The 12,451-nt window shown below is 47.5% G+C and overlaps 1 protein-coding gene across 1 annotated transcript in view; it reads right to left on the bottom strand.

The window, feature by feature from the left end:
• IKBKB (inhibitor of nuclear factor kappa B kinase subunit beta) overlaps positions 1-12,451 on the bottom strand; it is a 432,685-nt gene that overhangs the window by 114,917 nt on the left and 305,317 nt on the right. Inside the window, exon 14 of the mRNA XM_085634081.1 lies at positions 10,167-10,318. Coding sequence (XP_085490207.1) covers positions 10,167-10,318 — 152 coding nt within the window. The remainder of the gene's footprint in view (positions 1-10,166; positions 10,319-12,451) is intronic.

Here is a 12,451-nt window from a genome sequence, read left to right as displayed (position 1 = left end):
TAGGTCAGGGAGGATGGGTGGATCAGTAAGGAATCTGTGGCTAGATAGTCTCTCTACCAGATACGGCATTACTGAAGGTAAGTAGGGTGTTCCTCTAATAGAGATTTCTAGCCGCAGATTCCTTAACGTGGAACCGATACCCAAGCAATACCTCCTCAGAGGTGGGTCTTTGAAACAATTTTACACCAAAAAGTGCCCACCCCAATGGACCCGACTATCCAGGCAGTAGTACTTTGTGAACATGTGCAGAGAGGCCAACGTTGCTGCCTGCTAGATGTCCAGGACCAGGACTTTGCGTACCAAGGAAATGGTCTCAGCCTTTGATCTGGTAGAATTAACGCACAAACCCTCTAGGGGTGGCTTCTTGGCCAATGTGTAGTAGATTTTAATGCAGAGCACAATCCATCTTGAGATGGTTAATTTCTGCACCACCTTCCCTTTCATACCCCATGAAGAGTTAATAGTCCAACAACAACTTTTGTGCGGTCAAGGCAGAACGACAACTCTCTTTTTGGGTCCAGCCGATGGACTCACACATCTTCCTTAGATCAATGCGGCAGAGCGAAAAATGTAGGCACGGTGAAGGACTGCCCAAAATGAAAGGGAGTGACCCCCTTCGGAAGAAAGGAAGGAAGGAAGGAAGATCTGGTGCGAAGGACCAGCTTGTCAGGGAACATGTTGAAGTAAGGAGGCTTAGATGACAAAGACTGGCGCTCACTGACCCTGTGGGCAGATATTAAGGCCAGCCACAGGTATGTATATTCGTCAAATCCTCCCAGATTGAGTATGTATCCCCACAGTGGTGGAAAATACACACAAGTTGTTTAAATACCCCTCACACACCAAAAGGGTCCTTGGTGTCATGCTTCATCATAGGGGTCTTCCTCGATTATTGAACATTTTGCAGGTCTAACAACAGGGCCAACTTTTTGAATAATTTTCCTTATATTTTTATCATCCTAGGCACAATTCTCCCATAGAATATGATTGCATTTTAGATTTCCGCTTCCGGTTGTCCGTAGGTAGAGTCAGCACAACCCTCCTACACATGCGGCCACACACAGGTGCTGCCACTAGCATTTCACGCTACCGTAATTGAGGCAGAAGCTTCAATTAACTACTGTATTTAAACCCCACCCTGAGTACGTCTCAGTTATCCAGCGGAGCCGTTGGGGTGGTCGCACGAGGCAGGGCATTGTCCCAGGAGTCATAAGTACGGCATAGCCGGTAGGAACTTCGTTTTAGCGAGGATATCGCCTTGGACCACTGGATATTCCTCTCTGGTAAAACCCCTCATTTTCTCTCCTAGATAGCCTATCAGGCACTCCCTCCACCAGTTCAAGGCTCACGGTGCATAATCCTTACAATTTTCAAGTAGGTTGTTTTCCGTTGCCTTGACACCAATATAGCGCTACAACACAGGCTATGCCCTTTCATGAATTCTATGGGCTCATCAACATAAGTCCATTATAAATAGAGTGTGTGCTGTGCTTTATGTTCTGTGTGTGTTTGTCTCTTGTTATCGTCCTTTATTTTTTTCACGCCAGGACACTTTATCTCACTAAAACTAATGATATGGAACCTTATGTCACATATTTTTTTACAGGTCACCAATGCTCACAGTGGACTAAGTATTTGGCTTGTAAAGTACGCCCCTCCCCCTTTTTGCAGGTTAATGACTACAAAGACCCATTGAGGCTTCATGAAAACATGCAGTAATTTCTCCTGCAGTATTTTCCTTACACCTTACATTTATCACTATTATGATGAATAGATAACACATCACTGTGAGTATAGGAAGGAATCCTTATGGTCCTGAAGAAGAAGCTTGGGGAGCTTCGAAACATGTCGGCAGATATAGGAGGCATAGTTCATTGAGGCATACACACCTCCTTCCCCATATTTTAATGATACCAGCTCTAAGGTATATTAAAGTTTTTTTGACCAACGAGCTAGGTATTTTTTAATTCACTTTCCCATCCACTCCTGACCCTTCCACTCACATCCCTACACAACACATAGTTGTCTCACAACAACAGTGCTCCCACTTAAACGTAGGTCGCAGCACGCCCCGTCCCGTAGAGGGGCGGGAAGACCCCTATGATGAAGCATGACACCAAGGGCCCTTTTGGTGTGTGAGGGGTATTTAAACAACTTGTGTGTATTTTCCACCACTGTGGGGATACATACTCAATCTGGGAGGATTTGACGTACATACATACCTGTGGGTGGATCCCTAGGTTTATAAACTTAAGTTCGAGAGGATGTATCCACCTCCACTACTCATGTTGAGTGGTACCTCTCTAATCCCCATTTTGTTCCTTTCAGATATTAAGGCCACCAGAACAGTCGTTTTGATTGTAAGGAGTCTGAGAGGACAGTTGTGTAGCGGTTCTAATGGAGCACACATAAAGTTAGGTAATAAATTTGGGTCCCAGAGGCATGATAAAGGGTGAAGGAGTGAACATGTGCTGGAGACCTTTCAAAAACCTTTGTACAATAGGGAACTTAAAGAGGGATGGCTGATCTGGCAACCGCAGGAATGCCATGATGGCAAAAATATAGCCTTTTAAGGTGCCCACAGAACAACCCTGCTGGGCAAGACAAAGAATAAACAGAAGGACCTGAGAAAGGGGAGATGAAAGGGGTCAACCTGTTTTTCTGCAGACCATGCCACAAACTTGCCCCAACGGCAGGCGTATACCGTCTCGGTGGAGGGACGCCTGACTGCCAAGAGGACATTACAGACTTCTGGTAGAAGGTCGAAAACTGTCTACTGTCACCGCTCAATCTCCATGCATGAAGGTGGAGCATTGCAAGGTTTGGGTGGAGAACCCTCACATGGTGTTGCGACAGAGGAACCTCCCAAAGGGGAGCCGGATCGGAGGACCAATGGCCATGCTCAACAGCTCGGGATACCAAACTCTCCAAGCCCAGTCAGAAGCTACAACAATGACTTGGGCCCTGGTCGTTCCTGATCTTCTTGAGAACTCTAGGCAGGAGTGGAATGGTCGGAAAGGCATACAGAAGGCCTGAGCTCCACTCGAGACAAACAGTGTCTCAGAGTGAGAGCTGCCTTGGAAAGTCCACGGAACAAAACTGCTGACATTGCACGTTTTTGGCCGTGGCGAACAGATCTAACCAAGGCTCTCTCCATTGCTGAAAGAGACCTTGCACCACCTCTGGATGGAGACACCCATTTGTGATTCGTTAGGGATCATCGGCTGAGTTCGTCCTCCCTGATGTTCAGGGAGCCCACCAGATGCTGAACCACCAGGGATATGCCTTGCTTTTTCAGTCATGTCCAGTGGTGCAGGGCCTCTTTACAAAGGGTCCATGACTGCAACCCCGTCCGGCTTGTTGCAGCACCACTTGGCTGTGGAGTTGACCTGCACTAGCCTTCTCTTGATGGAGGGTTGAAAAACTCTCAATACCAGCTAGATCGCTTGGAGCCCCAATAGTTTGATGTGGAGTCCAGATTCCACCAGAGACCAGTTGCCTCTGACCTCCACCTCTCCCAGATGGCCGCCCAATCCCAGGAGCGAAGCATCTGTCACTACTGTCAGATCTGGTTGAGCAAGGGAGAGGGGTCTACCGCTGATCCAGTCACGATTTTTTAACCACCACTGCAGATCTTGTGCAGTACCCTCCAAGATCTGGATCATGTCAGAGAGATTAAACTGATGCTGCGCCCACTGGAACTTGAGGTCTCACTGCAGAGCCTGCATAGGCCAACAGGCGTGTGTCACAAGCAAGATGCAGGAGTCCATGAGGTCCAGCAGCCTCAGAGTCAGTCTCACAGAAACCCAGAAAAGAGGCTGAAACATCGGTATCATAGCCCGAAGATCCTGGACTTGCCGTTCGGGGTAAGTCCAAAACAGCACTGTGTCCAGAACAGCTCCGATGAAATGGGGCATTCTGAGAGGGAGTCAGTTGTAAACTCGGCATGTTGAAAGTGAAACCCCGCGAGTGCAGGAGGTCCACCGCAGTCCCAAGAGGGAAAACTACTGCCTGGGGCGAACCCGCATTCACCAGCCAGTCGTCGAGATAGGGGAAGACTGCCATCCCTGATCTCCGCAGATGAACTGCAACCACCGCCATCACCTTGGTGAACACCTGAGGGTGAGACTAAAAGGGAGCATGGCAAACAAAGTGCTTGTGGCCCACCACGATCTGTAGGTAATTCCTGTAGGCAGCAGGATGGGAATGTGGAAGAATGCGCCCTGCAAGTCCAACGCTACCATCCAGTCTCCCGGGTCAAGGGCAGACAGAACTTGAGAGAGCGTGAGAATTTTGAATATCTCCTTTTTCAGGAAGAAGCTGAGATATGGTCCTCCAACACCTTGTCTCAAGTGGATGGCATGGGTGGAGGAGTAGTTACGAAGTGGAGGGAGTATTCCCTTCAGACAATCTGGAGGATCCAGGGGTGTGATGTTCTCAGCCTCCAGTTGTGCAGGTGATGACATATCCTGCCTCTTACTGGTTGTCCATGATGGTCGGAGGTCAAGATAAAGAGGCTTCAGCTGCTGGGGTGGGGCGGTGGTGGGGGGTGGTAGTGGAGGGCAAGTGAGAACTAGACTGGCTTGACCTCTTGCTGTCCGACCAACAGAGTTTTTGCGTACAGTGTCCTCTGCCATGCAGAGGCTGGGGAGCTTGCCCGCCGTGGTGGCTGGATGGGGAAGGACGTGGCAAGAAACCCCTTTCATGGCCATGAAATGAGGACTGGGGTTAACGGAGGGCATGGAAAGCCCTAGAGACCTGATCATTACCTTGCTGTCATTGAAGCGATCCAGCGCAGAGTCCGCCTCGTCGCTGAAGAGACAGGAGCTATCAAAGGGCATATCCATAAGCGACGCTTGAACATCCACTGGAAAGCCAGCTGTGTTCAGCCAGGCGTGGCGCGGTAAGGCCATCAATGAAGAAACCGCTCTGCCTAGCAAGTGAGTCATGTCCAGACCACATTGAATTGTGAACCTAGCTGCGTCTCTTCGGTCTGCCATAGCTTGAGATATATGGCTACTCTGGGACCATGGGCAGCAGCAGCAACACAACCGAATAACAAAGGGAATGGGAGTAATGGCCCAAAAGGCATGCAGTGTTCACAGACCGCAATGCCAGGCTGGCAGTAGAAAACATTTTGTTACACAAGGTGTCCAGCCTTTTGGATTCCCTATCCGGTGGGGTAGTAAGGTATGTGTCAGGATTTACTCGGGAAGTAGAGGCTTGGACCACCACGCTCTCCGGGGTGGGGTGTTGGGTGAGCAAAGAGGGAGCTCCTTGGGTGGGGCGATGGCGGCAGGCAATTTTCCTACTCAAAGGAGCCCCCGTTGCAGGGCTTGGACCAGGCCCCAAGCGGGACATCTGTAAGGGCTTCATTAAATGGGAGACACAGTTCGTGCTCAAGATACCAGAAATAGACGAGATGCAGGTCCGTCACTGATATTTGACGATGACAAGTGCCGTAGTACTTGCATCTGGCCTTTCTCATAAACATCCCTGTCGCACCACGAGATAAGTCTAAAGAAAACTGACAAAACATCAAAAAAGAGCAGCCAAAAAATGACTGGTGGTATCTTTCTCCATATGAGGCGCAGAAAGAAAAGAACTGACATAAGCGTGCTGGGGTGGTGCCTATATAGACGCCGCACAGGTCACTTACGATGCAGACAATGCCACATGAAGATGAATCATGCCACTTACTGGGGTGCAGGGGAACCGCTCACGAAAACTATCCAAATCCAGTGTGATGCCTGATGATAATTCTAAGGTAAGGAATTTGCAGCTAGAAGTCTCTATCAAATACTTGTGCCCAAAGGTTGAGCTGCGCAGAAGGACAGTCTGCTTGACATCACTGAGAAAGCATGGTGATGAGTTGGTCAGACTTGTTATTCACCTAGGATAGCATGGGCATTCATCTAGTGGGGGTGAAAGTGAAGGAACTAGTGGTGCAAACCACTTTTCTCTGGCATGGGCCGGTTTCTCTTATCGGTTTTCTTACTGGCTACTGGAGAAGAAGGGGGCCCTCTTCTATACATTCTTGGTCACTTACAGCACATACCATGCAGGGGCACCCCCAGAACTGGAGGACATTGAACAGGTGAATCTTCCTTAAGCTCCATCCTAATCGTTTTGTCTATGATAAGAAAGAAAATGGTATTCAACACAGTTTGCTCACCTGGGGCTCATACTACTTGGGACTTCAGTCTGTGGCAGTGCTTTAGAGGAATCAGACATATCTTGAGATGTTTCAGTGTCGTCTAGATGAGTGGCGAAGATGTGGTGATAGAGAGGAGCTTTGGCAATTAAGTCACCCATGAACAGTGACCCAGAGGCAGCAGGGGGTGGCAGTAGAGCGCCATGTAATGAAGAAGCCAGACCATGTGCTGGATGAGAGAATTAAAAAGGGTCAATGAGGGTTTCAGGGGGAGTGGGATTGGCCACAGAACCCATCATCTCAGCCTCACATACGGGGTAAGGAATGGATCTGGGGCGGTCACATTGAAAACTAAAAGACCTACAGAGCAGTCTGGTTTAGGAGAAGACTTTGGGTCACCAATTAAACTGAGAACGGCTGTGGGGTCAGAGGACTGCAGAGGAGGGAAAAATTGGAAAACACAATTGTGCCATGAAAGGAGTCCACTTGCAAGGAACTCTCCAAAGGAGATTAATACTTAGTTTCTAGAAACTGCTTGTGGAGCACTATGCACAGTGGAAAGTAATGTCTGAATAACACAAACCTCAGAAAATGGTTGATGAATGGGAGTTGGTGAATGTGTAAAGATGGTAGATGTGAGAAAGTGCCCTCTTTCTTGCATGGTATGCCCCCACTTTTTGCTCAATTGCTGATGTGCTTTGACTGAGTGTGCCCTGGGCTCCTGCCAATCAGGTACCCAGGGCCTGTACCCTGACACACACACACTGCCTTTGTAGGCTGAGTAGGTGCAGAACAAAACAAAGAGTTGACATGACACACATCCCTGTGTGCCATGCCCACAAACCACTGCCCTGGCATACATCAGTCACCCCTCTAGCTGGGTGCCTTATGCCAGTGGTTAGGGTACAGGTGTATGAGCCCTGTACCCCATACAGTGCCCAGGTCCATTCCTGGGCCCTGTAAGTGCAGTGCTGCCATTAAGTATATGGTGCTGGGAGGTTGTCATTACGAACTCCATAGCACCATAATGGCTACACTGAAGTCTGGGAAGTTTGGTATTGAACGTCTCAGATCATTAAACCCACACTGATGCCAGTGTGGGATTTAATGTAAAATGCACGACAGAGGGCATCTTAGAGATGCCCCCTGAAACTCAACCAACTCCCAGTGACCTGACTGAGTGGCTGCCTAGGCTGCCACCACCAGACATGTTTCTGGACCCCTGGGTCAAGAGCTTGCTGCTCTCAGGGGGCTGAGACAATGCACATCCTGGGATGAGGTGCCAAGCCTCCTCCCCCAGAATGGGCAGGGTTCACGAAGGAGAAGCTTCAAAGGCATACCGCCTTTGTGAGCCTTTTCAGACCACGTGCTGTACTCAGCAACTGGTCCCCACTGGTTCTACCCCCCCCCCACTTTGGGCGGGAGACCCGGCGGGAAAAACAAAGTGAGGAAGAGAGGTGTGCCCACCTCTGCCAACACCACCCCTAAGGTGGGGGAGGCGAGGTGAAGCACAACCTCGAGTCCTCGCCATCTTGAGGATGGGGGGACACCCAGCCAACCACTGATAGGCTCCTGCTCCCCTTCCACTGGAGAGTGGCAGAACCCACCCCACGGAAGGGACCCATTGGTCCCTGACCTTTACCTACCTGTAACGCCGCTAAATTTAGTATTTAGGGGCACCCTGAACCTTCCTTCCTCAGATCCAGCAACCACAAGAAAAGAAGAAGGATAAGAAGCCGTGCAGAGCTAACAAGAGGACGACGCCCACTGACTTGGCCCAGCCCTACAGGCCTGTCTCCCCTCGAACCTGCTCCTGCAAAACCCCGGCGTGTCCAGCGGCCAGCAACCTCAAAAACCCCGGAGGACCTGCCTGCATTCACTTTCCAAACTGTTTCTCCCGTGAACACCGGACGTGTTTAAACTGCAACTTCTGGTGCCAGCCAGAAACCGCGAATACAGCCCACTCTGGACCCGCCGAGGCTGGCCCGTGTTTGAGTGAACAAACACCACGAGGAGGTCCCCCCGGCGATCCTGACCAGATATCCGGCGACCCCTGACCTGCCTCCAGCCAACGCCTGCAGCCGCAATCCAGAGGACCCCCCTACCGCGACTAGAGCGGGTAAGAAAATCCAACGTCCAAAGGCACCCCTGCACCCGACGCGGCCTTGTGTGCTCAACCCAGTGGTGCCTAACCATCCCTCTACTTCATAAATTACCCCTCGAAGTGGTGGTCACTCCTAGAAGATCCTCGTCCCCGAGCCTGCAGTGTTTCTTTGTCCCGGAGAATCCCCATTGAAATCAACAGGGCACCCGACCTCAAAACAGCACCCTGCACCCGCCTGCCCTAGCGCCACTGAGGGTGCCCCTTTTGTGCTAATTTGGTCCCCAACTTGCCCTGAGCTTAACCCTAGGAGCTTTGCTCCCACAACCCTGTGGCCTGCTTGCCAGCCGCCCCCAACCGGAGCCCCCCTATCCTCCAAAGGATGACATTGGGTCTCAATACTCTGCACCCGGCTGCCCGAGTGCTGCTGAGGGTGCAACTACAGTCCATCACTGACCCTGGGAGACCCCTGAGGCTAACCCCAGAACCCTAACTCAAAAGACTGATTACTTACCTTGAAGCCGATAACTCATTTTTTCTCATAGGATAACATTGACACTTTTTCTCCCAAAAAGTTTCTACGTGTCGACTTTTGAAAACTACAAATATACCTTAAAAATCAGCCAAATAACCAAAACGCATTTTCTCAACTGTTTTCAGGAAATGTCCCAGTGCTGAATCTAGGATCCAATACTGAGTAAGAAAAAGTATCGATAACATAACTTACCTGCTAAGTGAATTTCCTTCGATAGGATAACATTGGTGATTCTATGTGAAAAAGTTTTCAAGTGTCAACTTTTGAAATGCAATAATATTCTTTAAAAATCGTACCTTTAACCAAAACGCATTTACTTACCTGTTTTCAGGAAATGTCCCAGGGCTGAATCTTGGATTCAGTCCTGTCGCAGCAAAAGTAATCTGAAAAGTAATTAACTGCATTTTACTTAAAAAGCCCATTCAATTGAATGTACTATACCTGCAATGTGTTGCAAACTGCTTACTTAAAACTGTACCCAAAACCAGTACAAGTTACACTGCAATTTAGAACTCCGTTCATAAAAGTAATTTACTACTGAAAAGTATTTTTATGCTTACCTGTACCAGGCTTGCTTGGTTCTAGAAATAAAACAGTATAATTTTTTATACAAAACCATGGGCCTAGAGTTCAGTTCTTGAGTGTGTGGATTCATTTGCTGACTGAGTGTGTACATCAAATGCTTTACACTGTCCTCTGATACTGCCTTACTGCTCGACCAAGCTACCACTTTAGAGAGTAAGGTTCTATCTAACTTTAACCTCTGCCAAACCTCTGGAGACCCTTGGACTCTATACACACTGTACTTCACTTTGGTGCAGTATATATAGAGCCAGTTTCTTACAGTAGAGCAGCAGATGCACATGCACCGGGCTCGCCAACTCTTAGCTGTGAAAAAAGATGATCTGGTACCTCATCTACTGCACTGGAGGAAGATGGAATGAACATATAACTACAATCCCTTACAAATTAATTTGGTAACAGTAACACCTGTCGCTTACATCACTATAACTCTTAAAATCTGGGTTAGAAAATGCCTGTTTATTACAAAGATCACTTGTGACAGTAACACAAAATCCATCCTACAATAGAGCCTCTGTCTGCCAGTCAGCCGAGGAGTTGAATAAAAAATGCTTCTGTCTTCGTCAAAGAGCTATGAATAACATAAGTCAGATAAATATTTACGATAAGAGAATATGCCATGTGTGACAATGCGGACAACACCACAAGCCAGAGCTAAACAGCAGAGCACAGGGAGAAGGTAAAAGAAAAATTGAAGAACAGAAAATGGAGCAGGATGAGCTAATGCCTGAAAATTAGCCACGGGGCATCAAAGTTGTGACAGAAGAAAGACAAAAGAGAGAAGGTAAACTTACTGATGCCAAATTCAATCTGCTCGCTGTACTTTTCCAAATCAATTTGAATGCTGGTCCTGAAGAAGTCCAACTTGGCCTTGAGCTGCTGGGATAGAGAGGCCATTGAGTTCTTCTGCTTTGAGAGAGTGCTGTTATATCGTAAAAGATTCATTCTGTAAGGTAAAATAGTATACTTTTAAGGATGCCATTGCATGAAACACTAAGATTAAAATACCCACCCACAATTCATAAGTGCAATGCTATTTGTCTGCCTGGGATTCTCAGCTAATTTGCAATTGCTTAGGAAGTTTAGTAGTGAATCACCCTTGCTTCATACAGCCATCTTCATCTCAATTGCCTTTAAAAACACTGGACCCATAAATAAAACTGTCCTCGGTGTAACTTGTATAGGTGAAACATAGGAAAGCTTCCTCCACTCAGTCGCATGACCCTAAAGATCCAAAGCCACCTTAAAGAACTTTCTTCCAGCTACAAAACAAATCACCAGATGAGCGTTGCAGAGAACACCAGGCACCAAAATGGGTGTCCCTTCACCAGTACCAATCTCCTGCATTACAAACAGGAAGATAGACATTTTAACAGAAGGAATTGACACAAATGATTACTTATGAATTAATCGAAGATACCCAAGATGCAGAAATGGATTACAAGCAAGTAGCAATCAGTTTTTCATTAAGTGATTCTCTTTAATATTCATAGACACTGCAACAAATAGCAGGTTTTCCCTCTTTCAGGTTAGTGGATAATCCGATTATTGGGGCTATTTAGAGGGAAATATAAGAAGCGGCTGTATTGGTAGCAAAGCAAGCTCTTTCTTGGTCCAGATTGGGTATGCTAGCTCTGGGTTACAAGAGATGGAAAAAAACCTCTCTGACTATGCATTATCTAGATGTTGAGATAGTGCAGGCATATCAATATAGACAATTTTAATATATCCTTGATTTCACATTGTTGGCCCTAATAAAGGATTTGCATTGGTCTAGAGATCATAAAAAAGGTCGACAAGGTAGAAAATACGCTTTAGGTTAAACAGAATAGACGGGACCACTGAGTATGAAAAACATTTGGAATGACAGGGGAATGATAGATTCCTAAATATATTCTACTCTACTGCAAGAATATAAAGTACGCTTTAACTTGTCACAATAGTCAGTGGGAAAGTGATTCACCACAAAAAACACATACACACCAGATCCAAGCATCTGTCAAACATAAGACCAATCAACAACAAAGTCAAACAAAGGAAAATACTTTTCATTTTAAAAGCTTTTCAATTTTGCATCTTCTGAGAAGTATTTTTACAGTGAGAAAAAAGTATCCTTCTGTGTTGAAGAGAACTAGCACCTCTTGTTTTGGACAATTGTGCTTTGCTTATTAATATTGGATTAGAAGGACATGTATTTGAACACTGCCATAGCAGCAGAAAAGCAGGTTGAAACCAGGGACAACCTTGCAAAATAAGTAAAAGTGCACTGTTTATGTGGGACATGCTGTAAGATCAAAGCCCTTGATCTACCATCCAATGCAGATCCGTTCTTTCTTCAGTATAAAGAAAACTTTAAACCTTGCACATGACCTTCCAGAAAAAAGCCCGACATCCTAGAATACGAGTCTTAGAGCACGAGACACTAACCCAAAATAAAGGAATTGAAGATTTATTTAAAAACTCAAAGGAGGAACAGAGTTACTTCCCCTCCTGAATAAGGAATGATTTCAATGTGAACTCCATGAAAGGAACAACAGTGTGACGACTCATTACATGCCTACATACAGATATCAGGATAATATTTGTTGCAGCACTATATAGAATGGCTGAGGGCATGGCCAACCAACATGGCCAAGTGGAAGTAAACCACCGAGCTCCGCAGGATTCATGCCCAACCTTGAGGCTTCAGGGAACCACGATGGATCACTTTGGGGGATCTGACATGCCCTGCGATCCATGAGGCAGGAGGGGTGACGGGAATCCCCTGGAGATCACCAACAACCTTATGCGGCAACCGCACTGATCCAACCCAACAAGGGGGAAGGAGCCGCGACCTCCATTACAACTAAGAACGTACTGCCGGTGAGGGAGGTTGCAGCGCCGGGTCAACAGCATGGGGCCCCTCGCCTCTCCACTTACCTGCTTGAAGACTGGGATGCAGTGAGCCCTGGGGCCTGAACCATTAGGGCTTTGCATAGCCAAGCGGCGGGCCAGTGTGCCAAACGTCAAAATAGCAGCCAAGCGGGATGCCGCACCAGGAGATGAGCGTTGTCCAGCCAAAGCGGTTGTGGCCTGCTGA

This window comes from Triturus cristatus, chromosome 11, assembly GCF_964204655.1.
Source record: "Triturus cristatus chromosome 11, aTriCri1.1, whole genome shotgun sequence".
Classification (NCBI taxonomy): Eukaryota; Metazoa; Chordata; class Amphibia; order Caudata; family Salamandridae; genus Triturus; species Triturus cristatus.
Note: the sequence above shows the minus strand (reverse complement) of the source record. Positions and strands in the feature narration are given on the sequence as shown.